General features: G+C 46.9%; 1 protein-coding gene across 1 annotated transcript in view; it reads right to left on the bottom strand.

Annotated features, from left to right (window-relative positions):
- Nucleotides 1–136: 136 nt before the first annotated feature.
- heatr5a (HEAT repeat containing 5a) overlaps nt 137–27,674 on the bottom strand; it is a 30,375-nt gene continuing 2,837 nt past the window's right edge. Inside the window, exons 5-41 of the mRNA XM_047611360.1 lie at nt 25,944–26,093; nt 25,693–25,864; nt 25,204–25,364; nt 24,305–24,554; nt 23,408–23,563; nt 23,047–23,297; nt 22,828–22,939; nt 22,378–22,534; nt 21,131–21,261; nt 19,589–19,761; nt 19,352–19,515; nt 18,270–18,375; nt 17,990–18,180; nt 16,846–17,005; nt 16,553–16,742; nt 15,209–15,378; nt 14,987–15,013; nt 14,164–14,308; nt 12,532–12,714; nt 11,035–11,274; nt 9,839–10,017; nt 9,570–9,638; nt 9,266–9,445; nt 8,838–9,066; nt 8,497–8,601; nt 8,123–8,257; nt 7,262–7,389; nt 7,036–7,183; nt 6,505–6,678; nt 6,299–6,400; nt 5,231–5,314; nt 4,048–4,242; nt 3,702–3,853; nt 2,900–3,007; nt 2,690–2,792; nt 1,719–1,872; nt 137–1,504 (exon numbers count right to left, since the gene is read on the bottom strand). Coding sequence (XP_047467316.1) covers nt 1,357–1,504; nt 1,719–1,872; nt 2,690–2,792; nt 2,900–3,007; nt 3,702–3,853; nt 4,048–4,242; nt 5,231–5,314; nt 6,299–6,400; nt 6,505–6,678; nt 7,036–7,183; nt 7,262–7,389; nt 8,123–8,257; nt 8,497–8,601; nt 8,838–9,066; nt 9,266–9,445; nt 9,570–9,638; nt 9,839–10,017; nt 11,035–11,274; nt 12,532–12,714; nt 14,164–14,308; nt 14,987–15,013; nt 15,209–15,378; nt 16,553–16,742; nt 16,846–17,005; nt 17,990–18,180; nt 18,270–18,375; nt 19,352–19,515; nt 19,589–19,761; nt 21,131–21,261; nt 22,378–22,534; nt 22,828–22,939; nt 23,047–23,297; nt 23,408–23,563; nt 24,305–24,554; nt 25,204–25,364; nt 25,693–25,864; nt 25,944–26,093 — 5,682 coding nt within the window. The 3' untranslated portion in view covers nt 137–1,356. The remainder of the gene's footprint in view (nt 1,505–1,718; nt 1,873–2,689; nt 2,793–2,899; nt 3,008–3,701; nt 3,854–4,047; nt 4,243–5,230; nt 5,315–6,298; nt 6,401–6,504; nt 6,679–7,035; nt 7,184–7,261; nt 7,390–8,122; nt 8,258–8,496; nt 8,602–8,837; nt 9,067–9,265; nt 9,446–9,569; nt 9,639–9,838; nt 10,018–11,034; nt 11,275–12,531; nt 12,715–14,163; nt 14,309–14,986; nt 15,014–15,208; nt 15,379–16,552; nt 16,743–16,845; nt 17,006–17,989; nt 18,181–18,269; nt 18,376–19,351; nt 19,516–19,588; nt 19,762–21,130; nt 21,262–22,377; nt 22,535–22,827; nt 22,940–23,046; nt 23,298–23,407; nt 23,564–24,304; nt 24,555–25,203; nt 25,365–25,692; nt 25,865–25,943; nt 26,094–27,674) is intronic.

The following is a 27,674-nucleotide window of genomic DNA, read 5'->3' as shown; positions in this document are numbered from 1 at the left end:
GAAGGAAGGAAGGAAGGAAGGAAGGAAGGAAGGAAAGTTGCTGACTTGAGGAAATGTTTCAGATTTCGGAACAAGCTTCAACGTTGCTACGTTGACAGAAACCACTCAGACACATTAAAGACAAAAACCAAGAAGCTGAATTTAAAGAAGTTTTTATTCAGTTGTTACAAAACAAACTCATTCATTCACTCGTCCAGGTGAGACGTCCACAGGTAGAAGCTGCTGAAGCTGGAAGACTCGACGCTCACCTGGTTTGTTTCTCTTATTGCAGGTGAATACTTGAGTGTTAACATATCAACATTCACATTTAGACAAACTTCCACTCTTATACTTTTTTTTTATTTTTAAATCCCTTCAGGTTCATGTCGTAGTGTCGTTTAACTAAAGTGCTGAAATCTAAATTGTCCCTTTGCGGCTACCGTACGACTCCTTTTCAAAGACTTAAAACCATCTCCTCCATTAGTGACATTCGTTAGGACACGTTTGACCTCTGACCTTCTGCTGTCCCTTCAGAAAGTTCTCTAATTGAGATCGTATTTAATTAATAAAATCGGTAAATTAATAATCGACTTCAAGGACAGAAGGATGCAAGGAAGGAAGGAAGGAATCATTCAGGTTCATGCTGTAGTGTCGTTTAACTAAAGTGCTGAAATCTAAATTGTCCTTTTACCGTACGACTCCTGTTAAAAGACGTTAGCGTCGTTCGTTAGGACACGTTTGACCTCTGACCTTCAAAGCAGGAAACAGTTTGAATTCTTCAGTTTCTTCTCATTTGTTAAAATAATGGTTCACATTCTCAGAGATAAAGATTCAGAATAAAAACAACAGATGATTAAAATATTTAAAATCGAGTGTTTTCATCCCAACGGTCGAACCTGATTAAACTGATTCATTTTCCATCATTGTGTTCGACCGTTGGGACGAAACGTTCATGAGTTTCTTCTTCTTCTTCTTCTTCTTCCAGCTGATCCTCATCACTGATTATTCATCAAACATCAAACACTGATTTTTACTTCGTCTGAGTTCAACCCTCATGTTTCCTCCAATATTCACCAACACCTTTTACTTTCTGGGTCAATTTAAACCTCGAGAAAATGATCTAAGCTTAGTTCAGAGCTGTTAGAACCAGAACCAGAACCAGAACCAGATCCAGAACCAGAACCTCTAACAATCTGTGTTAAATAATGAAAAGTCATTAAATCTAAAGTAATAAACGTTGTTAATCGTATAGTTAGAGACGTTGAACCCAGAGGTCGATAACTTGAGGTTCATGTTCATCTGCTGCAGCCGGAGACGTGAAACTAACGTCTGGTTGAAAACACGACGACATGTTGGAGGAAGAACTGGAGTTTGGTCTCAGAGGAAGTTGGTTTTGAGGGTGATGCTGGGCGAGGACTTGGAGGCGGAGCTAGCGCCGCTAGCTTTAGGGTTCAGACTCTCCTGGTTTCCTCTGACGGCGGCTTCCAGACGAGACTTCAGGTGAGGAGACGACCTGATGAGAGACCTGGAGGAGGAGGAGGAGGAAGAGGAGCAGGAGGAGGAGGAGGAGGAGGAGGAGGTGGAGGAGGAGGAGGAGGAGGAGGAGGACAGGTGAGTGGACTCTGGTCTCTGATGTAGAATCATGTGGATTGACCCAAAAGCACCACACAAGATCATAAAAACGAATAAAACTTAAACCGTGGTGCAGTGGAAGAGTCTCTAGTGAATTTATCGCTGACCTGAAGACGGTCGAGTGTTGCGGCCCGAGACGCATCAGGTCCTTCAGCGCCGCCTCGTGGAGAGACCGGGACGTGGCGGGGGCGGAAACGAGGGCGTTTTCATCCAGGAGGAAGGAGATGAGGAGCGGCAGAAAGATGGACACCAGCCGAGGACCTGAGGGAGGAAACGGGCCGAAGCTTAAACTCTTTGCTCTTTATGAGGGTTTGTGGACATTAAGTTAGATCCTCTTTACTACTGCAGCACCCAGAGGCCTCTGGTCAGGACACAGACAAAGGAAACTAAATGGTGTTGATGATCATCTTGGACCTCATTCATGGTCTTGGTCTCTTTTGAAAGACAAGACTCTGAAGTTAACCAAGTTTTTAGGGTTCACCTGAGTTTTCTTGTTTTTATTCATTTGTTGGAACTGGAAGGCTAGGAAGAGCTACTATTAGCTGGGAGGCAAGGAAGAGCAGCTACGTATTAGCTTAGAGGCTAGGAAGAGCTGCTATTAGCTGGGAGGCTAGGAACAGCTACTATTAGCTGGGTAGCTAGGCAGAGCTGCTATTAGCTGGGAGGCTAGGAAGAGCTGCTATTAGCTGGGAGGCTAGGAAGAGCAGCTACATATTAGCTCTGAGGCTAGGAAGAGCCATTATTAGCTGGGAGACTAGGAAGAGCTGCTATTAGCTGGGGGGCTAGGAAGAGCTACTGTTAGCTGGGTGGCTAGGAAGAGCTACTGTTAGCTGGGAGGCTAGGAAGAGCTATTGTTAGCTGGGTGGCTAGGAAGAGCTGCTGTTAGCTGGGAGGCTAGGAAGAGCTACTGTTAGCTGGGTGGCTAGGAAGAGCTGCTGTTAGCTGGGACAACTGTTAGCTTGCACGCTTTCCTTTATAATAAAGCGTGTAATTAAGTGTTCAGCCCTGGTCTGAACACAAGGAACTAAAAGGTGGACATAAATGTGTAAATATGTCTATAAATAAGAAGATTACTCACGCTGAGACTCATCCGCTGCCTGGATCAGCGCCTCCATGGCTCGGAGTCCCTCCAGGACTCCCTGCAGCTCCTCCGGACTCTGAGGACGACTCCTCTCCACCTTCTGAGGAGGAGACACACTGTGACTAAAAACATCCTGATCTGGTCGGTTTCTATCAAACCACAGAACCAGGATTCTGGTGTCAGTGTTTAGCTTAGCGTGCTCAGTACCTGCAGGAATCGAACCAGCGTCGGTCCGAGGGCCTGGATGTAGGGGACGGCCACGGAGGGCTGAGCCTGAAACACCGACGTCAACAGCTGAAGACACCGACTCACCACCTGCACCGGAGACAGCATTTAATAAAAAACAAAAACATCAGTGCTAGGAGCTGCTACTATTAGCTGAGAGGCTAGGATGAGCTACTATTAGCTGAAAGGCTAGGATGAGCTACTATTAGCTGAAAGGCTAGGATGAGCTAGTATTAGCTGAAAGGCTAGGATGAGCTACTATTAGCTGAAAGGCTAGGATGAGCTACTATTAGCTAAGAGGCTAGGATGAGCTACTATTAGCTGAAAGGCTAGGATGAGCTACTATTAGCTAAGAGGCTAGGATGAGCTACTATTAGCTGAAAGGCTAGGATGAGCTACTATTAGCTAAGAGGCTAGGATGAGCTACTATTAGCTGAAAGGCTAGAAGGCGCTACTATTAGCTGAGAGGCTAGGAGCCGCTATTATTAGCTGAGAGGCTAAGATGAGCTACTATTAGCTGAGAGGCTAGAATGAGCTACTATTAGCTGAGAGGCTAGAATGAGCTACTATTAGCTGAGAGGCTAGAATGAGCTACTATTAGCTGAAAGGCTAGGATGAGCTACTATTAGCCGAGAGGCTAGGAAGACCTACTATTAGCTGAGAGGCTAGAATGAGCTACTATTAGCTGAGAGGCTAGGATGAGCTACTATTAGCTGAGAGGCTAGGATGAGCTACTATTAGCTAAGAGGCTAGGAAGAGCTACTATTAGCTGGAGGTTCTGTACCAGAGGGTCCTTGGCGGCCATGCTGGAGGCGAAGCGCTGCAGACTGAGCGCGTGCAGAGGCTCCACGGTGCAGACGTCAGGACCAGCAGAAAGAAGGAAGACGGTCGTGGCGGTGAGGAGACTGACCTGGTCCACCACACAACCAGAGTCCTCTGAGGACACACAGCACGTAAGACAGGGGGGGACGAGAGGACAAGTAGAGGTGGGGATGAGGAGATGCTGAGACATGACATTTAATCGTAATTCATCAAAATTAATCACAGCCACCCTGAGATTAATCTGATTAAAGGTTTAATGGTTTGGCAGCACTAATAGAAATGAAATGAAATGAAATTAGATGAAATACCAGCGTCCCAGAGCCTGAGCAGCGTGTTCAGAGCTGATCGTAGGAGGACGTTCCAGGCTCCTTGACTCTTCTCCTGCCGACTCATCGGAGACGTCAGGACGGACTTCAGAGCTTGAAGAGTCGCCTGGATCACCACGTCCAGAGAAGCCCCGCCCCCTGGGCCCGCCCCCACTGCCGCCGGGGCTCCTGGGAGACCTGACGTTAGCGTAGGAGGTTAAAGGGAAGAAGACAGGGGCACAGGTGTTTCCTATCACCTGTAAATATCTATTATTATCTCTATTAATATATTATATATGTTACTTTAGTTAATACGTCTCTGAAATTCACATTGAAAATCTATTTTATAGAATTAATTAAGATCAGTATAGAAATGTATCTCTACCTACAACTGGATCCCCTTCCTTCCTTCCTTCCTTCCTTCCTTCACTCCTTCCTTCCTTCCTTCCTTCCTTTACTCCCCTTCCTTCCACCCTACTTTCCTCACTCCCTCCCTTCATGTCTTCCTCCCTTCCTTCCTTCCTCCTCTGAGGATTGAAATTTCCTTCCTTCCTTTCTTCCTTCCTTCCTTCCTTCCTTCCTTCCTTCCTTCCTTCCTTCCTTCCTCTTCTGAGGATTGAAATTTCCTTCCTTCCTTCCTTCCTTCCTTCCTTCCTTCCTTCCTTCCTTCCTTCCTTCCTTCCTTCCTTCCTTCCTCCTCTGAGGATTGAAATTTATTTCCTTCCTTCCTTCCTTCCTTCCTTCCTTCCTTCCTCCTCTGAGGGTTGAAATTTCCTTCCTTCCCCCCTTCCTTCTTTCCTTCCTTCCTCCTCTGAGGATGGAAATTTCCTTCCTTCCTTCCTTCCTTCCTTCCTTCCTCCTCTGAGGATTGAAATTTCCTTCCTTCCTTCCTTCTTTCCTTCACATTTTCCTTCCTTCCTTCCTTCCTTCCTTCCTTCCTAACTTCCTTCCTCAGTGTCCTGGTTCCTCTGAGGATTGAAATTTCCAGGTTTCAGGTCTAATCTGAACTTTGTCTCTAAAATAAATCAGAAGTTAAAGTGTGAGAGCTTTTCCATCTGGTTCCTAAATCTGGATCATGTCTCCAAATCTCCGACCATGTGGTCCTGGTTCTGGTCCAGTGGCAGGTAGAGATCCATTACAATATTTCTTCTGAGACACATTTTAATTAATTAATTTAAATAATTACCGGTCTGTGTGCTGGGTTGGTGGACCAGTTCTCGGAGGACTCCCAGCAGGAGGTAGAGGACGGTGGGAAGGATGGACACACTCCCTGAGAAGAGGACGGACAGAGCAGCCAAGAGAAGTTACATCTTGAGGAAGGGGGGAGAATGGTAGATTAATACTGTGGTATATGAGAGACACAAGCTGGTTTATATATTATTTTATATATTATTATATTCCTTATATGTGCACTGATACGTGGCCAATAAAGCTGATTCTGACAACACATGGACAAAACTTACAGATGGAAACCTACGTACAGGTGAGACCATATATACAGAATATACACTTGAGGCTGGTTGAGGCACTATGAACATTATACAGATAGATTTATGTGTTAAATTTAAGAAGACCATTTAAATAGATGGGGAACTGGATAATTTTTTGAAAATTATAAAAACTTTTCCTCTACTTTCCCAAAAAGCTTTGAGTTGTAATAACACAGTTCACCACTAGATGGCCGGCGCCACCTTCCTCCTCCATCAGTGAGGAAAATAGTCAATAGTGAAATAAACTATTGAGACTAAAATAATTTTTTGAACGAGGCTGTAAACATGTTTAATATTAACGCTGTACAGCTGATCTTTTTAACGTGGGGGTCTATGGGGACGTGCTCCCTCCTGGAGCCTCTAGTGGCCACTTGATGAACTGCGGCTCCATCGCTCAGACCTGGAGGTTGACGCCTGGTTCAGCCGCCGTTAAACACCAAAGAGAGGAAGAGGATCAAGAAACCACAGCCACTGAATTTAAAGATAAACCCACGTCTCTAGAGAAGCTAAATGCACTAAATTAAATCTGTAGTTGCTGTAGTTAGTAGTTAGTTATATATTGAGATATATTGTTACTGTGTTGGTTCAATAAAAAGGTATGTGCACATATTTTGGTTTTAAACAGGAACTATGACATAATTTCCACCACAGAAAGTGTGACTTAAACAAGCTCCTTACTGTTAAACTGGTGCAATATTTGGTGCATAGTACAGTGAAAACAGTAGCGTTAGCATTAAGGGAGGTGGTGTGGGGGGGGGGGTCACCTTCAGGGGAGCAGATGGACGGCAGCTCAGAGAGGACACACAGCGCCGACGCCACCAGACGACAGTCGCTGTCCGTCAGAGTCCAGGCTGAAGCTCCAGGACCTTCAGGACCAGAGACACACTTTACTTCTATGGTTTCTCACATTTTAGACTCAAGAATGAAGCAAATCAGCAGCTTCTCATTAATACGACCCCCCCTTTCTCACCGGTGGGACTGGTCCCGGCCAGTTTGGGGCTGAGCTGTGGGAGTTTCCGAACCAGGACACAGAGGCAGAGCTCCAGAGCCCCGAAGACCAGCGAGCGGCCGGGAATCAAACCCCCGGTGTCCCGTCCCTCCCCGAACTCCGGCAGCGTCTCCTTCTCTGCAGCTCCGTCGTCCACTGAGGACAAAGTTCAACAAGAAGACGTCAACTTAAAACTTCAAAAAGCACCAAACTTAGAGATAAATGGACGCGGGAGTTTCTGACCGACTCTGGATTAAATATAATCGATTCTAACGTTAAAACTGAACCAGACTTTAAGACGTCACCATCCTGTACATTTTTAATAAATGTTACATCTACCTCATTCTTATGCTTTGATTTTATTTTATTCTTATGTCTATGTCTTGTTTTGTGTCTGATCTTGTGACTGGATGAATTACTTAACAGAACCGTGACTTCCAGGACGCTGGTGGAGGCTCATAAAGTCTTTAAAGTGAAACTCTTTGTTGTATTTCTTGGTAAATGTGCGTTCACCTTCGGCGCTGTGCCGCTTCTCCCTGACGTGCTCCTGAGCCGCCGCCACAATCTGACGCAGTAAATCCAACACGGCGAGTTGAACCGGCGCCGACTCTCTGGTCACCATGAGTCTGTGGAGGACGCTGAGCAGCTCTACACTCAGAGCCTGGACGGACACACAAACACGTCAGCGAGACTCTGAGGAAACTAAACTCACGTCTGTTCAGGTGCAACTCTGTCTCACCTGGTTGTTTCCGATCTTAGCTCGAGGCCAGGACACGTCCAGCAGTGCCTGCAGAGACTTCAGACACGAGATGATGTTCTCCATCTGGTCCTTGGAGTGTGGAGAACAGAGGAACTCTACACTGATCCCTGAACAGAGAAAACAGAAAAATAACTCTTTAAAGTGGATTAATCATCATCTGATGAATGTGATTAATGAAGCATCTGCAGCAGAACGACTGTGAACGTGTCCCAGTTTGTCCAAGTAGCGTTAGCGTTAGCACCAGCTGATCCGGTAGTGACAGGCAGCAGAACCAACCCATAAAGATGGAAGACGCTAAACAGCACGTTGGTCCTCTCCATGGGACATTTGAGGACAAAGACACCAAGAGGGACCAGTGGAGACACATAAAGTATCATCACACTCTGCAGGAAGGAGTTTTCTTTCCAGCTTCAAACAGCACATGAACCAAGCCAAGCATACGTTAGCCGGGGATTCTGCTAGCACTTGGGCTAACGCGGCTAACAGCTGGAGACAAACCAAGACAAACCAAGACAAAGACAAGCTGCCAATGCTGCTGCTAATATGTGTCCACTCCTGCAGCCACTGTTCACTGGGAGACACTGTTCTCAATAAGAAGCGTCAGCTCTCCTCTGGTTGGACAATGTCAACAAGTTAGTTTGTCTCCGTAGCAACAGGGACACGTTCATGTGGACACATGTTGTTTTGTCGAAACTGTTGAAGGTCAGTTTGCTCATTAACAATGAAACGTGATTAATAGAGATTAAAAAATGCTATTAATAACCGTGACTAATCTGAATTAATCCAGAGCGACGATTAATGGTTTGACAGCACTAATTTAAATATTTAATGTGTCTCTACCCAGTATGAGGTGCAGCCTGTCGGTGTTGATGTCCTCTGGACTTTTAGCTGCGTCCACTGAGCCGGTGCGTCCCATGGAGGTGGGCGTGGCCGGTCTGGACAGGTTAGCAGGCGAATCATCCGACGTCAAAAAACCTGCAACACACGATCAAACGCGACCATTAAACACACCTGTACGTACAGAATGAAGGTCAGAGCGTCTTTTAGCAACATGTTCATTCATTTTCTAAATAAATATAAATATACACAAGCTTATCTAATACAGCAGCGTGAAAGTATTAACAACTGGAGACACATGAATAAAAATCCAGGACGGATTTCAGGAGGTGTGATGTGTTTTCTAATGAGGAGCAGGGAGGAGGAGCTTAGCTCACCTGTGCTGTGGAGCCAGAGGGAGGTGGCGTGGAGGATGGGAGCCCAGGAGGAGGCGTAATGAGCTCGGGCCTGGTTCACGGTCTCAGCCGTGTAGAAAGAACCTCCTGGAGGAGGATGGAGGAGAAGTTTTAGGATCCATGAGATACAGAAGTTAAATGAGATGAGGAGGTCGATCTGTTTTTCATCGTGCACGTCAAGAAAAAGTCAAAATATTGAGGAAAAAGGTTAAAATATCAAGAAAAAAGTTGAAATATCAAGAAAAGGGTTGAAATATTATAATAATATAATAATATTATTATAGTTATATTATATTATAATAGTATTATAATATAATACCGACCTGCTGCAGGAAGCTGTGACGCGTACTCCGCCGGCAGCGTCAGCAGCGCGTGGTCCTGCAGCGCTGCCAGCCACAGGCGGCTCAGTGTCGACAGATCTGATTGGACCAGCCTCAGGAGGCCCGCCCCCCCCGACTCAGAACCTGCGCCCTCATTGGCCAGAGAGGAGGAGGCGTCTGGATCGTCGGCGCCCTCCTTCAGCTCGCTCCTCTGGACGGCGACGATGTAAACCTGAGAAGCACAGGTCAGACTCATGTCCACACAGGAAAGTTCTTCTACTGGTGTGAATGTAAACGTGCTTTTTGATAAACATAACATGCACACAGAGCTACAGACGCTGCAGATATAAGAACTGACTCATTACATCAGAACATTGCACATATGTTTCCTGCTGTCGCTAGTATTTAGTTCCTTTCTTTCTCTCGTTCACCTCGGCCCAGGCTTTGAGGACGGCCAGCGTTTCCATGGTAACCGTGGCCTCGTTGTACAGCTGGCTGGACGGGTCCCGCCCACTCTGGATCTTGGCCAATGAGGAGGCCAGGAGCTGGTGGACGCGCCGCAGGTCACGGAGGTCGCTGACCACGCCGCTGGCAATCCACGCACTGCACACCTGCAGAGGTCAGAGGTCAGAGGTCAGAGGGCGGAGGTTAGGATGAAGGAAAGGACGGAGGAAGGAAGAAAGAGAGAAAGAAAGGAGAGTAAGGTAAGGAGGGAGGTAGGGAGGGAGGGAGGACCTGGCAGGCCTTGGCCGTGACGTCAGGAGGAGCATCAGTCGTGAAGGCCGGTCTGAGAGCAGCTCCAACCTGAACACAAACATCAGGTCAGAACTTTAGGATCAGAACATGAAACAGATTCATCAGTTTTTTTTACAGTCTGTGTTGCTGGAGGAAGAAGTGACCAGAAAACCAGGCTGAAGTCTGGTTAAATAAACGCCGTCGGACCACGTTTCGTGTCCTTCAGTGAAAGACTTTTACGTCCTCCTGAGGTGAGTGACGGTTCTTACGTTGGCCTGGTACTGCTCCAGGATCACGTGACCGGGGAACTCGGGCTCAGCGATGGCGGAGAAGCGTCTGATGATCACCAGCAGAGTTTGGAGCCCCGCCTGCCTCAGCTGGTCGCTGTGGTCCGTCGCCGCCATGAACGCCATCCGGACCAGATCACCAAGATGGAGGACCAGGAAGTCTGAGGGGACGGGAGACGGGACAGTTTGAGTCAGACACAGACACAGAGAAAACCAGGTCAAAGGTCAAAAAGAAGAAGAGTCTCATGGTGACGCAACAGATAAAGACAGAGATTAACCTGATACTAAAGTAAACAACAACTGATGGACACAACTGATGAAGACACATTATATTAATATTAATAAATGAGCAATAATCTCATGTTACCAGGCTTCCACTGGCACTATGCTACGCTATGCTATGTTAAGCCATGTTATGCTAAGCTATGCTATGCTATGTTATGATTAAGCTATGCTATGTTTTGCTATGCTATGCTATGCTAAGAGAAGATATGTTATGTTATGTTGTGTTGTGTTGTGTTGTGTTATGCTATGCTATGATTAAGCTATGCTATGCTATGTTATGATTAAGCCATGCTATGCTATGCTATGCTAAGAGAAGATATGTTATGTTATGTTATGTTTAGCTATGTTAAGCTATGCTATGCTATGATTAAGCTATGCTATGCTATGCTATGTTATGATTAAGCTATGCTATGCCATGCCATGCTATGCTAAGGTATGTTATGTTATGTTGTGTTATGTTATGTTATGCGATGTTATGTTGTGCTATGCTATGCTATGCTATGTTATGATTAAGCTATGCTATGCTATGCTATGTTATGCTATGCTATGCCATGCTATGCTAAGGTATGTTATGTTGTGTTGTGCTGTGCTGTGCTGTGCTGTGCTATGCTATGCTATGCTATGCTATGCTATGCTATGTTATGCTATGCTATGCTATGCTATGCTATGCTATGTTGATGTCTGTGTATGTTTGTGTACAAGCTAATGGACACTCAAATTTCCCCCAGGTGATGAATTAAGTGTTTTTCTATTCTATTCTATTCTATTCTATTCTAGAAGTAGCAGTAAAGACTTTTCGTGTCCGTCAGTAAAAGTCTGTTTCAGTGTTATTATTGTAATAGTGCAGAGACTCATTTTTCCCGTCTGTCCAGGGTTCAGGGTCCAGGTCTCACCAGACGACTCGTGAAGACGTCGTTCCTGAGCCAGAGCCATGTCGAAGTGGGCGGGGTCTGCGTTCTCACACTGAGCCACGATGCGACACACACACTCCATAGCGAAGCGGCGCGTGGCCCAGCGCAGCGCCTTGAACGGGCCGCTGGACTCGGACCGCGCCTTGAACGTGGACGAGTCGTCGTCTCGGCTGGAGTCCGTCTCCTCGTCCTCCTGACTCGTCTCCACCGGAGCTCGGCCGTCTGAGACACAGCGGGTTAAAAAACACAAGACGCCGTTATTATTCAACACTTTAATTAGACTCTGTGTAAATACTGTTTTTATTTGTAGAAACCAAAGAATCCAACTCAAAATGTTCATTTAAAGGAACAATTAAAGGCAGAATGTTCAGGAAACGTAATGAAACGTATAGTTTGATTGTGTAGTTGTGAAAGGTCGACAAATATTTCATTGTGTTTGTTTTGTTTGTATCTTGGGAACTAAAATGGAAACGTGACATTCAGTTTCGGCTCATATTTCAGTTTATTTTATTGTGTTCATTCGTTTATTTTTTCATTTAAGTTCTTTGTAAATTGATTCTTGGGGTAAATGAGCAGATTATATCAGATTCTTCTTCTTTCTGGTCCATTTCATTCAGATTTTAGAATGTTTGTGTTGATCTTGACTCGTTTTGTTTAAATCAATAAATTAAAATTAAAACTAAACTAACTAGTGTCTATATAATCCAGCTGCTACGGGAAATAATCCAGGACCTGAGAGAATAATTCTGTTCCATCTCATGTTCCGTATGGTTCCAAAAGACAAATAAAAATCCTTGAATCCCTGAATAATAATAATAATAATAATAATAATAATAATGAATGAAAGAACATGATGCAATTTTGCAGATTCTCAGTTTAAAAGGTGCAAAATAAATAACACAAAATAAAACAAAAAAAAGATGGTGACTATCCAAAATTTAAAAAAGCTTAATTCAAAAAGGCTTAAATTTAGTTTGCTTTAATTTATCACCACTGCACCAAGGAACAACTTCAAAGTTATTTATTTTAAACTTTTTTCTGTCTTTTTTGTTTCTGTTTTTTTAATAAAACATGTATGGAAAGTATAAAAGTCCCAACATGTAGAGATAAAATATAAATAAAGAGCAGTTCAGTCCCAAAGTGCAAAGGTAAAGTTTCCATCCACATATTATTTATTATATTTCTTTTATTCCTGAAGGAGCAGTTCTTTATTAGTTCTGCTGTGAAGCTGCTTCTCTATTTTCTATCAACCGTCCAAGGAACTGATGGAGATAAAAACTCAGTGCAGTGATTTTTTAATCTGTTACTGGACAAACACTGATCAGCATCGTCTGCAGAAATATATTTTAAGGCTGAGATACGTGGCTTTAAACAGCAAATATATATATATATATATATATATATATATATAAAATAAACAGCTTCGAGTTCATCACATGAAGATTAAATCCTGGTCAGATTAATTAACAGAGAACAGACCCGTGGTCGCAGACAGGACGTCTTTGCAGAGTTTGAGCCAGTGTCCCAGTTTGCTGCTGATGGGACTGGACGCCATCATGTGGACCAGAGTCTCCTGGATGTCCCTCCTCAGACCTGGATCCGACTCCCGGTCCAGCAGAGTGAACAGGGCTCCTTCCAGACCCACCTCCTTGATGGTGACGTCTGCACAGAGACGGAGATCAGGAGACGATGAGCAGGATAAAAACCTTTGATTTACTTTAACCTGCAAATTCATCTAAAGCTGCAAATAAAATCAACCTACGTGAGTTTCTGAGACCATCAGCTCCAAACACATGATCACCACTTAGATAAAAAACACTGATCTGGTGGATTTATCACCCTGCAGTCAGTAGCTTTTAGTTTTTAGCTTTTTACTTCATGCAGGTCTTAAATTTAACCCATAATGATCTTAAAAAGTCTTAAATTCCACTCGTTCAAACCTGCAAGAAAGAAAAGGTTCTCGACATCAGTAGCTGAGTTAAAACTCTGGACCAGAGTCTGGATCCAGATCTTAAACCGCATCAGAGCACGAATCAAAGTATAAACAGTTTATTTTCACACAGTCCAGGAGGAACAGACTCATTATCACTGTCACCATTACTGTTAATGTGATTGTTACAGGTGTGTGAGCATGTGGAACCAGTTATTTGTCTGTCTTTTAATTTTATTTATTTTCACTAACATGCCCAAAATAAATTTTAATAATAAATGAAATAAATTAAATTTTAATCTTTTAAATAATCTTTTTAATTAAATGAGGAAAACTGATGCAGCTTATGCTGTGAATCATGTTTAAGAAACAGTTTTTTAACACAAATTTTGATGTGTAAATATGAAATAATTCTAGGTTGATTCAATCAACTAGATACAAACGTGTGATATATTTTATAAAATAAGAAGATTTCTCTGCAAAAATAAACTTAAAAGCTAAAAAATAAAAGCTACTGATGCAGGTTGTGGATAAATAAAACATATCTGACATTAATAAAATAAAATTTCAACCAGCACAGAATAAATTCATTCATATTTCACAAAGAAATGTTTCATCTTTTAAATAATCTGTTTAATTAAATGAGAGAAACAGAAACATTATGCAGCTTCTTTAATAAGACCTGACTGATTGTAATTTAAGACCTATGATGTAAAATAAATTGTATTTAAGACTTTTTAAGACTTCAAATTGGGATTATCAAAGTTTTTTTTAAGATTCTCTGAACAGAAACTCTGTCAGGATTAATGGATGTGAATATGTAAATTAGATTTATCATTATTCAACAGTCTAGACATGTTTAGACGAGAGAAGGTGTGGGACTTTTCAAAGATCTATTATACTGTTTATATCTTATGTTTAAACATTTTGACTTTATATATTTTTTGTCTCCATTTTTGAAATAAATTTCAAATCAACCAGTTAATGGACGGGTGTTTGTTCTCAGTAGGAAACGTTCTGTAGCATAAACACTGGCTGTAAAGAACTAACGTTCCTACTCAGTAGAATAAACGTGTAATATTTAGTTCAGTCTGAATATGATGATGTGTCGTGTTTCTTTAACCTCTAAGGATTTAATCTGAACCTGCTCTATGTTTCTAACGTTTCTCCTTTGGTCTCACCGAGCTGGTTGTTGTCTCTCCTCGGCAGCTCTTTGACCAGAGCGACGGCGTGTTCGGAGACCGCTAGCGCCTCCCGCTGGACGAGCTGCCTCAAACACGCCACCACGGCCCGACGCAGGCACAGGAACGAGCTGCACAGGTTGTCCTGAAACGCACAAAGTCAACACTTCAAACCCACGTAAACAGCTTCATCAGGACGCAGGCTTCCTCCACACACACTTTACATCCTTCAGCTCCTCTAAATGTCACAGAGAAACCTCCCAAAGATGTTCAAGCAACTAAAACAGATTCTAGTTTTAGTTGTTAGTCCTTTTAAATGGATGAATCCGTGTTAATGTGTGAAGGAAACACTGAGGAGATGAAGACAGATGCAGTGACGTCAAACTCAGACACAGATGCAAACGCTGAGAGTTTAGTGCAACAGAAGAGACGTGTTAAAACGGAAAAATGTTAATGTTTAATAAACGAGCATGAAAACAGAGTTTCAGGGACAGAAAACTGTTTGAATAAACTCCAGAGTCGGGCTGGACGGAGGCAACGCTGATTTCCTGCGTGATTCATTTAACAGTGACAGGGTTTCCTGCTGTAAACTCTGTGGTGTTTTCTTTAAATAACGCTGAAATGTTTTTGCAGAATTTTCTACATTTCTTCTTAAAAATGACTCAAAAACACCAACAGACGTCCGGTCACATTCTACGTAAATAACGTGACGTGTTTCTGTGTAACGAGCGTTTCTTTGGTCCAGCCCAGACTCCAGAGCAGCTGAAATGTCCAAAAAAAGAAAGAGAGCAAACAGCAGCTCTGGGCCTTAGAGACGACCTACCAACATGGAATAATCCAACAAGATCTCCTGGAAGACACAAGACACAAACCGACTCCTTCAGAACCAACAGAGGCAGAACGAGGGAGGACGTCGAGTGTCTCAGATAACTGATTTAATTATAATTATAATAACAATAAACTATATTTATGTAGCACACTGAGTACTGAAGAGAAAAGACAGTCGAGACGTGTGTTAGAAATAAAAACGTGTGTTACTGCTCACACAGAGCGCAGGTACGAGTCCGGCCAGGTTGACGTGTGGAGGCGAGAACATGTGCAGCTGCTGCAAACAGGAAAAGGCTCTGGCCTGGACCAGGCAGTCGGGACTGGCCTGCATCACCCCACATCCCACCAGGCAACTGGAGCGCAGCCCGGACACGGACGCCCCCTCACCTGGAGACACAAACCAGACAAAATCAGCTCCTTCACCTGGAGACACAAACCAGACACAAACCAGACAAAATCAGCTCCATCACCTGGAGACACAATCAGACACAAACCAGACAAATCAGCTCCTTCACCTGGAGACACAAACCAACTTTATCGTCTCCGTGGCCGTCATTAAATAAAAACATGGCCGCCAACCGCTGCTTGAAAAACATCATCGTCCCGTATTTAGGGACAAAGTTATGCGTCCTGTATTGAGCTGAATGAGGAGGACGCAATTTGTCCCGTGTTTACATGAGAATCAAAAAGAGTCGAGCGGGCGATTAATATGAACTTTTACAGAAATCTTATTATCGGCCCCTCTCAGCTCATGCACAAGCCGACTATGTGGAATCTATCGACTCGTCTCATTGGTCGAGGTTCTGATGCTTGGAAACGACAACAAACTTAAAACACAGAAGAAGAAGAAGAAGCAGTGATGATGCTGACGTGGCTGGAACGTCGTCACTGACCAGTGACATAGACTTGAGAAACACAGAGTAGAATGAACATGTGGTAAAACTCAGAGTTTTACTCTTAAATAGTCTTTTAAAGTGTGATACAGTGGAAACCGCTGATGGTAAGTGGTAAGAAGGTCCTGGGTTCAAATCCCCGTAGGCCTAAGGCTGGGCTGGTTTTATGAAGGCGTGTTAGGATAATGTACAGGAATGAAAGAAAATCACACTTTTAAAAAGAACATTATTTTGTCTACTGCCTATTTTAGGCTAATGCAGCTCTGCAGCGCTTTATAAGAGAATCCAGTAATTCCAGGTGTAAATGTAAAACCACCAACATGAAAAGTGAGTCAGGTTGAGTTTAGTTTCACTAGTAAACCTCGGCTAAGTCACTTTTTATGCGAGTGTGGGTGAGTTTTTATGCAGCTTAATGGCTAAAAACAATGTAGATTAAAATGAAAGAAAACACACTGTTAGAAATCATTTTGCCTGTTAAACCAGTGCAGCTGTTTGTCTGTTCATCAGAGAATCCAACACAAAGACTGAAACGTGTGTGTTAGTGTTTGTGTCCTAATGTCCCCTCGGTGTCCGCTATTTATTTTTCAGTAGTATAAATGATGCTTTGCTCTGGGTCCTGGTTCGTTTAACAGAGAGGGGGGGGGGGGGGGGGGGGGGGGGGGTCGTACCCTGCAGGTCGGGGCCCAGGCAGGTGATGAGGCCGTGCAGGCAGCGTCCCAGACTGTACAGCACCTCCGGGTGGGTGGGAGGAGTCGACAGCAGCAGCCGAAGAACCAGAGCGAAGGACGGCTCGGCGTGGGGACGGTAGAGACCGGAGGACAGGTCCACCACCAGAGACAGGCTGTGGAGAGACCAGGTCTGGACCCGGCCGGGACACCGGGGTCAGGAACACTGAGCGATACCAGCCACAGGCAGATACCAACGCTGAATACATGAATGAATAACGGAGGGGAACCGGTACCTGGACCTCGGGGGACGTGCTGTCCTGGCTCAGCGTGAACAGGACGCCCAGGCAGGTGCTCAGGTGTTGAGGGGATCCGATTCCTCCGGTGTGACGGTGCAGCGCCCCCAGAGCCAGAGCGAAGCCACTGCGACTGGCTGCGTCCCGAGCCGCCTTCAGCCTGGAAACACATGGGTTAAACATCATAATATTAGCTTTAATCATTAAAAGCTGCTCAACAATTTAATACACGACAAGAGTCAAAAATAAAAGTTTAATGAGGTAGAATAAATAAATGGAAATTACTCATTATATTTAGTCGATATTAGGGGGAATGGACTTCACGATACGATACGTATCACGATACTTGAGTCACGATACGATACGATACATTACTGCGATATTATGATATATCGCGATATTCTACATAAATGCAGCTTAAAATATATGTTCATATATATGAACATCACATGTACATCAGTGATAATTCACAGGACAAATTAAGTCAAAAAACAATATTATTTTATTTACTTTTACAGAGAAAGAAAAGGAAGGAAGGAAGGATGGAAGCAAGAAAGGAAGGAAGGAAGGAAGGAAGGAAGGAAGGAAGGAAGGAAGGAAGGAGGAAGGAAGGAAGCAAGGAAGGAAGGAGGATGGAAGGAAGGAAGGAAGGAAGGAAGAAAAGGAGGAAGGAAGGAAGGAAGGAAGGAAGGAAGGAAGGAAGGAAGGAAGGAAGGAAGGAAGGAAGGAAGGAAGGACAGAGCAAGGAAGGAAGGAAGGAAGGAAGGAAGGAAGAAGGAAGGAAGGATGGAAGCAAGGAAGGAAGGAAGGATGGAAGAAAGGAAAGAAGGAAGGGTGGAAGGAAGGATGGAAGAAAGGAAGGAAGGAAGGATGGAAGCAAGGAAGGAAGGAAGGAAGGAAGAAAGGAAGGAAGGAAGGAAGGAAGGAAGGATGGAAGGAAGGAAGGAATGGAAGGAAGGAAGGAAGGAAGGAAGGAAGGAGGAAGGAAGGAAGGATGGACGGAAGGAAGGATGGAAGGAAGGAAGGACAGATGGAAGGAAGGAAGGAAGGAAGGAAGGAAGGACAGGAAGGAAGGAAGGAAGGAAGGACAGATGGAAGGAAGGAAGGACAGGAGGAAGGAAGGAAGGAAGGACTTTTGTTCCACCTGTCGAAGCAGAGCAGGGAGACGGAGACGGTGAATCCCGGGTCTCCGACCACCTGGACCAGTCGGGCCAAACCTTCAGCCGCCAGGCAGCGCAGCAGAGGACTCGCGCTCTCCAGCGCCCCCGTCAGGAGGGACAACGCCGGAGGACGGACGTCCTCTGGCCCCAGCGAACCCCGACTGCTGCCCTGTTGCTGAGGAGGAAAACAGGAGGAATGTGATACCATTTATTTTTGTTTTTCTTTTTGTTTTGTTTGTAATTAACTGGACCCGGGTGCAGTACCTTGAGCAGACTGCAGAGGGCGGCGCACACGTGAGTCTGGACGTTCTGCTGCCGTTGACCCTTCAGCTGGTTCAACGTTTCCACAAACTGCTCCAGTATCTTCACCCTGAGACACAAACCGCACCCAGAGAACAGAGTTTCATCGTCATGGACTCATGTGTCAGAGACAGATAAAGACAGAGACATAGAGACAGAGACAGATAAAGACAGAGACGGATAAAAACCTGCCGCCTTTAATATGATTAAAAAATTAAATAAAAAAACAAGTAAATACAGGGCGAGTATCACCGATACCGACTCTTTATCTTGAAATGTCATGATGATTGAATAACTTCATAATTTTCCCGTTAGTTTGTTGATTGTGATAAAATACAGGACAAATATTTAGACATATACAACTAATTAAAATATAAAGAAATTTGACAGTATAAAAATTAAATAATTCCTCTTTTACTACACAACTGTTTTAGAAAAAACATCATTAGTGCAAAATAAGAAAAAGTAACAATGTAACAAACACAACAACAGTGGGAAATAAAGTCAGTAATAATCAGTTGAGTAAAATAATTAAACAAAAGCAACAATATAATAATAAATATAAAAACTGCTCAGAGACGAAATGTTGCTCATTCATTTTCCGTCTTCTCTTCCAAGTATCGACGCATTTCAACAACAGCATCAGGTCCAGTTGTGATACCAGGATCTGAGTATCAGTCTCCGTCCACATCCACCTTTTATTACAGGTGGAGACTTGGAGACTTGGAGAGAAGCAGCACGAACTCTGTGAGGATTCATTTACTGGACGAATAGAAGAGAAACTGTGATAAAAGTATCGATCTCATCACACGAGTATCGATCTGATACCGATACCGGTCGTGGTATCGATCTGATACCGATACCGGCCGTGGTATCGATCTGATACCGATACCGGCCGTGGTATCGATACTTTAGATGGATACGGAGCCTTAACATGTGGTTAATTCTGTTTCCACTTCCTTATGCATCCTTTACTGATCCATGAGAAGAGGATGAGATGGAACCAAAGGACCAATCAGACGTTGTGTGTTAGTTTGTGTCGGTACCTTTGAGCGGAGATGACGTGAGGGAAGAGGGTCCCAAAGAGACGGACGGCGGCGGCGGTCAGAGCGGCGGGAGGAGGGGGCGGAGCTGGAACGTCCTCCCCCCGCTGGCACAGACTGAAGGCGTCGTGGTCCAGAGCCCCGCCCCCAGAGCTGTAGCCGTGGAGCTGGAAGGCAAACTCAACTTTATTCTGATCCTTGGAAGCGGAAGCGTCGCCACCTGCAGCGCTGAGACTTTACCTGCTCCTCTATGAACCTGTGGTGGGCGGGGCCGAGGGCGGGGCCGACCAGCGGCAGGTCGTCCTGGTGGCAGAGGGGGGGCAGCAGGGTCAGATCTGAACACTGGGGCTGGTTCAGGTTGTCCTGAGAGGACAGATCAGACACCAGCTGGTTCATCACCAAACCGAAGCTTTCTGTGGGACGAGCAGGAAAAACATTATTCTATTTATACAGCGTCAAAAACAACAAAATCAGAAACAGCTCAACACACAACAACCCACAACAACCCACAATAACCCACAACAACCCACAACAATAACCCACAACAACCCACAACAATAACCCACAACAACCCACAACAATAACCCACAACAACCCACAACAATAACCCACAACAACTAACAACAACCCATAATAACCCACAACAACCCACAATAACAAACAAGCAGAATAACAAAACAGAGAACACACAACAAAAAGAACAAAACAAGAAAAGACAAAACAAGAAACAAAGAACAAGAAACACAAAACAAGGAAACCACAGGAAGGAAGGAAGGAAGGAAGGAAGGAAGGAAGGACAAGAGGAAGGAAGGAAGGAAGGAAGGAAGGAAGGAAGGAAGGAAGGACAAGAGGAAGGAAGGACAAGAGGAAGGAAGGAAGGACAAGAGGAAGGACAAGAGGAAGGAAAGAAGGAAGGAAGGAAGGACAAGAGGAAGGAAGGAAGGACAAGAAGAAGGAAAGAAGGAAGGAAGGAAGGACAAGAGGAAGGAAGGAAGGAAGGAAGGAAGGAAGGAAGGAAGGAAGGACAAGAAGAAGGAAGGAAGGAAGGACAAGAGGAAGGCACAGGGGAAGGAAAGAAGGAAGAAGGAAGGACAAGAGGGAAGGACAAGAGAGGAAAGAAGGAAGGACAGGAAGGACAGAGGAAGAGAAGGAAAGAAGAGGAAGGAAGAAGGAAGGAGGAAGGAAGGAAGGAGGATGGAAGAAGAGAGGAGCAAGAGGAATGGTAAGGAAGGAAGGAAGGAAGGAAGGGAGGAGGAAGGAAGGAAGGAAGGAGAAGGAAGGAAGGAAGGACAGAGGCAAGGAAGTAGAAGGAAGGAGGAAGGAAGGAAGGAAGGAAGGAACAGGGAAGGAAGAGGAAGGAAGGACGGAAGGAAGGAAGGAAGGAAGGAAGGAAGGAAGGAAGGAAGGAAGGAAGGACAGACAAGAGGAAGGAAGGAAGGAAGGAAGGACAAGAGGAAGGACAAGATGAAGAAACGAAGGAAGATATGAAGGGATTAGGGTCCATATAGACCAGGGTCCCTGTAGACCAGGGTCCATATAGACCAGGGTCCACAGAGACCAGGGTCCATGTAGACCAGGGTCCATGTAGACCAGGGACCCTGTAGACCAGGGTCCATATAGACCAGGGTCCCTGTAGACCAGGGTCCATATAGACCAGGGTCCTTGTAGACCAGGGTCCACAGAGACCAGGGTCCACAGAGACCAGGGTCCCTGTAGACCAGGGTCCTCGTAGACCAGGGTCCTGGTGTTGTGGGTTTGCTGAGCTGCGGTGGAGGATCTGACCTTGGTAGGTGTGAGGAGGCAGCAAAGCCAGAAGCTCATAGACTCTGAGTCTGTAGACGACCGACGCACAACGCACTGAGCCACCGTACGACCTGAGGAGAGCAGGCAAACCAGGAAGACCACATACGACACTACGAGGAAACACACACACGCACACACACAACACACCAACACACGGACAACGCAACCGAGACACACACACACACAACACACAACACACACACACACACACACACACAACGAGACACAGACACACCACAGACACACACACACAGAGACACACACGACACACACACACACACACACACACACACACACAACACACACACACAGAGACACACACGCACACACCACAACACACCACACACAGACACACACACACACACACACACACAAACCACACAGACACACACACACACACACACACACAACAAACACACACACACACACAACACACACACACATACACACACACACACACACACACATACACACACACACACACACACACACACACACACACACAACACAACAACACAAAGGTCATTGACAGCAGCATTTAATGAGATCAACAAGACATTTACACTCACTGAGGTTCAGAGGGAAAGGAGGAGGAGAGGAGGGGAGAGGAAGGAGGGAAGGAGAGGAAGGAAGGAAGAGGAAGGGGAAGGAAGGAAGGAGGAAGGAAGGAAGGAAGGGGGAAGGAGGGAAGGAGGTGGAAAAGAGTGAGAGGAAGGAAGGAGGAAGGACGGGAAAGGAAGGAGGAGGAGGAGATAAAGGAGTCTCTGTGACAAGGGCCCGAGTGAAGCAGCAGGAAGTGAGAAGGAGACAGGAAGGACTCAGATAACCACTGGTTAGAGTGACACAGACACAGACAAGACAGGACAACTCATTCAGACATGGTTTATGTTCACACAGACACACAGACACACACAGAGACACAACTCATTCAGACCACTGGGTTTAGTTCACACAGACACAACTCATTCAGACCACTGGGTTTAGTTCACACAGACACACAGACACACAAAGAGACACACAGAGACACAGAGACAGAGAGACAGACACAGAGACACACTGAGACACAGAGACACAAAGACACAGAGACACACAGAGACACACAAAGACACAGAGACAGAGACACAGACACATAGACACACAAAGACACAGAGACACAAAGACACAGAGACACACACACAGACACACACAGACACACACAGACACAGACACACACACATTAAACAGACTGACCGCAGAGCGCCCCGGCTCGTCCCTCCAGCGTAACCTGCCACGTAAAGTAGTCCCCCCGACGCAGCTCCATGTCCTGCTCCCTCAGCGAAGCAGGAAACACACAACGCCAGAGGAGGAGGAGGCGGGACAGGTGGAGCTCCACCACCGCCGGACCTAAGGACGCACACGAGGAGACAAGGAGATGAGAGGAAGGAAGGAGGGAGGGAAGGAAGGAAGGAAAGAAGGAGGGAAGGAAGCTCCACTAATGCTGGACCTGGACGAATTAATTACACGACAACATTAATTATCTGAAAGTAGCTGAACTACATGTGATGTTTTCTTCTTTCCATTTAGCGTCGACCATTAATCTGATTAATCTGATTAATCTGATTAATGTGATTAATCTGATTAATCTGATTAATCTGATTAATCCGCCCTGTTTGTTTGTTCGTGTGCAGCTGTTTTACCCAGAGTGATGAGGGAGGACAGGAGCAGCCATCCGGCCTGAGTCCTCTCCAGAGAGATGCGACTGTTCTGGGAGGCAGATCTGAGCAGGTCTTCAGCCAGAGCCAGAACCACCTGCAAACACACAGCGAGCACATGACGCCGCCTCCGTTTGCTCCAGAACAAGAGACGAGATATAACATGAAGGAGCAGCAGTAATAATAATAATAACATGAACCCACCTTTCCCTTGGTTTGTGGTATTCCCAGGGGGCAGTGCTGCACGGCCGCCACCAGGGCGGCGACGGCGGCTCCGTACCCGGCCACGGCCTCGGGGGACGACTTCATGGCGACCAGGCGCTCGGAGCATCGGTCCAGCAGCGGCGAGCACTGGGACGGCATCGCCATGGCGACGCAGCGCAGGCACCAGGCGGCGGCGAGCCGGGCCGAGGAGGCCGGGTGGAGGAGGACGGAGACCACCGTGTCCAGGAGGGCTGGACACGAAGGAGTTAAAAAGTCTCTTAATACTTAAAATACTTTTAAACATAAGACAAAATATAGAGGGACAACAGGGGGACAACACGGGGACACATGTGTCTCAGACCTGTGGTGGTGTCGGTGAGCAGTGGGGCGGCCGTGGATCCCAGTCCCTGGATCAGTCCTCCCAGCTCCAGGAGGCAGCAGACCAGCACATGCTGACTGGCTGAGACGTCTGCGGCGGAAACTCTGGCCTCCACGTTCCCGTCGGTCAGAGCTGCATCTAAAACACACACGTGTCATCAGCCTGCGTCCACGTGAAGCCTTAAACACACGTGTCATCAGCCTGCGTCTACATGAAGCCTTAAACATACGTGTCATCAACCTGCGTCCACGTGAAGCCTTAAACACACGTGTCATCAACCTGCGTCCACGTGAAGCCTCAAACACACGTGTCATCAGCCTGCGTCCACGTGAAGCATCTAAACACACGTGTCATCAACCTGCGTCCACGTGAAGCCTTAAACACACGTGTCATCAGCCTGCGTCCACGTGAAGCCTCAAACACACGTGTCATCAGCCTGCGTCCACGTGAAGCCTTAAACACACGTGTCATCAGCCTGCGTCCACGTGAAGCATCGAAACACACGTGTCATCAGCCTGCGTCTACGTGAAGCCTTAAACACACGTGTCATCAGCCTGCGTCCACGTGAAGCCTCAAACACACGTGTCATCAGCCTGCGTCCACGTGAAGCATCTAAACACACGTGTCATCAACCTGCGTCTACGTGAAGCCTTAAACACACGTGTCATCAGCCTGCGTCCACGTGAAGCATCTAAACACACGTGTCATCAGCCTGCGTCCACGTGAAGCATCTAAACACACGTGTCATCAGCCTGCGTCCACGTGAAGCATCTAAACACACGTGTCATCAGCCTGCGTCCACGTGAAGCATCTAAACACACGTGTCATCAGCCTGCGTCCAGGTGAAGCCTTAAACACGCGTCCCTGAGGGAAACTCACCGATGGCGCGTTTCTGGGAGGCCACGGTGACGCACAGCTGTTTGGCGGCGTTGATCTGGGCCTTCTCCCCCAGCAAAGACCCCAACGTGCTCCTCAGGATGAAGGAGACGCAGCAGCGCGTCACGGCGGCGTCGCCCGGCGTCTGCGTAGCCTTAGCGTGGGACGCTAGCTCCATCAGCAGAGACAGGAAGGACGGGAAGTTTGTCTCCAGCCAGGAGCCGCCCAGGGTGGAGACGAGCACCACGCAGATCTGAGGAGAGAGACAGGACGGGGACAGGGCGGGACAGGATGGGATGGGACGGGATGGGACAGGACGGGATGGGACGGGAAAGGACGGGACAGGACGGGACAGGGACAGGACGGGGACAGGACAGGACGGGGACAGGACAGGACGGGACGGGAAAGGACAGGACGGGACAGGACAGGACAGGACAGGATGGGACGGGAAAGGACGGGGACAGGACGGGACAGGGACAGGACGGAATGGGACGGGAAAGGACAGGACAGGAAAGGACAGGATGGGATGAGGACAGGAAGGGGACAGGACAAGGACGGGACAGGACAGGACGGGGACAGGGCGGGACGGGACGGGACAGGACAGGGACAGGACGGGGACAGGGCGGGACGGGAAGGACAGGACAGGACAGGCCGGGATGGAAAGGGACGGGGACAAGACAGGACGGGACGGGACAGGACAGGACAGGACAGTGACAGTGACAGTGACAGTGACAGGACAGGGACAGGATGGTGACAGGATGGTGACGGGACAGGGACGGGGACGGGGACGGTAAAGGACGGGGACAGAACAGGACGGGAAGGGAAAGGACGTGATGGGACAAGGCGATGAGTCCAAAAACCAGACATGAGCTTCATCACCTGCAGCCAAAGCATCGACCCACCTGTGTGACTCCGATGCGGACGTCCTTGCTGACGGAGCTCGTCCCCTTCAACATGTCTCCGCTCGCTCGGAGGAAACCCCCCCCGCCCCGAAGGAACCCCCCCGACAGCAAATCCATCACCTCCTCCAGGGAGCTCCGCCCCCGGCCGCCCTGCCTGGGGGCTGCTGGGAAAAAATAAAAACACTGTGAGCTGCAGGAGCACGAGGATGTTTTTAGTCGTTTAACGTTCTACAGGATGAGGAACCGAATCTGGGAACAACATCACATCAAATCTCAGATATTCAGTCCAAACAGATGTTAGTTTTACATGTTTGCAGACATTTGTGCTCGTTTCAAGCAAAAAAAGCTTAGAAAATGTGGTTGTTTTATGTGTCTGAAGTTAAATTAGACACTTAATAAAACGCCGTCTCTTATAACTCGTGGTTATGAGACGTTTCAGGTGTTTCAGACATTAGAGCCGTGTTTATGTCTCTGCTCCCGTCCTCGTACCCGTGGGCTGTCTGGGCTCCACGGCAGCCGCCAGCAGAGTCCCCAGCAGTTTGGCGACGGACACTCGGACGTTGTGGTTGGATCCCTCGAAGGCCCTGAAGCACAGAGTGGCCACGTTGTCCAGTTCGCTGGTCCACAGGAAAACCGCCTCCCTCTGCAGCTCCAGCAAACACTGACGGGTCAGAGGTCAGAGGTCAGAGGTCGGAGGTTCATTCAGCTCTGCTCAGTGACTCCTCGACTCTCCTCGTTACCTTGGCGGCGGCACAGCGCACGGACATGGACCGATCCGTCAGACACGTCCTCGCCGCCTTGTAGACGTCACGGTGACTCTGGACGGCGCCGACGCCCAAACCTCGTAGGATCCTCTCCACACTAGACATGATCTCATAGCGACCCTGAGACTGAGGGAGGAGCAGGAGGAGGAGGAGCAGGAGGAGGAGGGGGAGGAGGAAGAGGAGGAGGAGCAGGAGGAGGAGGAGGAGCAGGAGGGGGAGGAGGAGCAGGAGGAGGAGCGGGAGGAGGAGGAGGAGCGGGAGGAGGAGGAGGAGGAGCAGGAGGAGGAGGAGCGGGAGGAGGAGGAGGAGGAGGAGGAGCGGGAGGAGGAGCGGGAGCAGGAGGAGGAGCAGGAGGAGGAGGAGGAGGAGGAGGAGGAGGAGGAGCAGGAGGAGGAGGAGCGGGAGGAGGAGGAGGAGGAGGAGGAGGAGGAGGAGGAGCAGGAGGAGGAGGAGCAGGAGGAGGAGGAGGAGCGGTGGGGAGGGGAGGGGCGAGAGGGGAGGAGGAGCAGGAGGAGGAGCGGGAGGAGGAGGAGGAGCGGGAGGAGGAGGAGGAGCAGGAGGGGGAGGAGGAGCAGGAGGAGGAGCGGGAGGAGGAGGAGGAGCGGGAGGAGGAGGAGGAGCAGGAGGGGGAGGGGGAGGAGAGGGAAGAGGAGGAGGAGCAGGAGAAAGAGGAGGAGGAGGAGGAGGGGGAGGAGGAGGAAGAGGAGGAGGAGCAGGAGAAAGAGGAGGAGGAGGAGGAGAGGGAGGAGGAGGAAGAGGAGGAGGAGCAGGAGAAAGAGGAGGAGGAGGAGGAGAGGGAGGAGGAGGAGAGGAGGAGGAGCAGGAGGAGGAGGAGGAGGGGGAGGAGAGGAGGGGGAGGGGGAGGAGGAGGAGGAGGAGGAGGAGGAAGAGGAAGAGGAAGAGAAGGAGTTATTAAAGCAACATTTAACCCAAAGCTTCCTGTTGTTTATAGTTGTGATGTCGTCAAACAGCTTTGGGCAGACATTTCCAAAATGGCCGCCTTCATGAACTTCATTTATTTATTTTTTGTTATAAATGTGTGGTTTAGTCTAATGTTGCAGTAGTTGTCTCCTCGGTTCACATGAACACAATTACTTCTTCCTTTTCATCCCATTCTTCCTCCTCTTTCTCTAGCTCCTCCTCCTCTGTACGTTAGTGTAATTACTCCCTCCACCAGTAGGAGGTGACACATATTTGGACACAGTAGCTTTAACTTTGCGCCTCCCTGGTGGAGGATAATGAATCTGATCTTACTTCTTTCTTCCAAGTTTATTTTCGTTTGTTGAGAAATTAACTGAACTTATTCAACAAAAACTATTATACTATTAATTACTATTAATTATAATTACTATTAATTACCTCCTTTATAACAATTATCATAACCTATTAAATATATATTTACCAATTCAGAGACACAAACATTAGTTATTCCGGTCCAGAAACAGTTTTTACAAAAGCAACAGACAAAATAAACAGGTCATAAAAGAATCCTGAGCATCACAAATGTTCATGTTAATGCCACAAAAACAAGGAACTGTATATTTTTTCTGTTCTAATATAAAGGCAGTTAATAAATGCCAGATGTATTAAATTTAACAAAAACCTGATACGATTATTTGACTATTATCTGTCAGGCTCCTCTGGGTTAACACAGAGCTGCAGCGTATTCCTCCTCTACTACAGATCCTAAGAACTTTTTGAATAAAC

The sequence above is a fragment of the Mugil cephalus genome, chromosome 17 (assembly GCF_022458985.1).
Source record: "Mugil cephalus isolate CIBA_MC_2020 chromosome 17, CIBA_Mcephalus_1.1, whole genome shotgun sequence".
Taxonomy (NCBI): Eukaryota; Metazoa; Chordata; class Actinopteri; order Mugiliformes; family Mugilidae; genus Mugil; species Mugil cephalus.
This window is presented reverse-complemented; position numbering and strand designations above follow the sequence as displayed.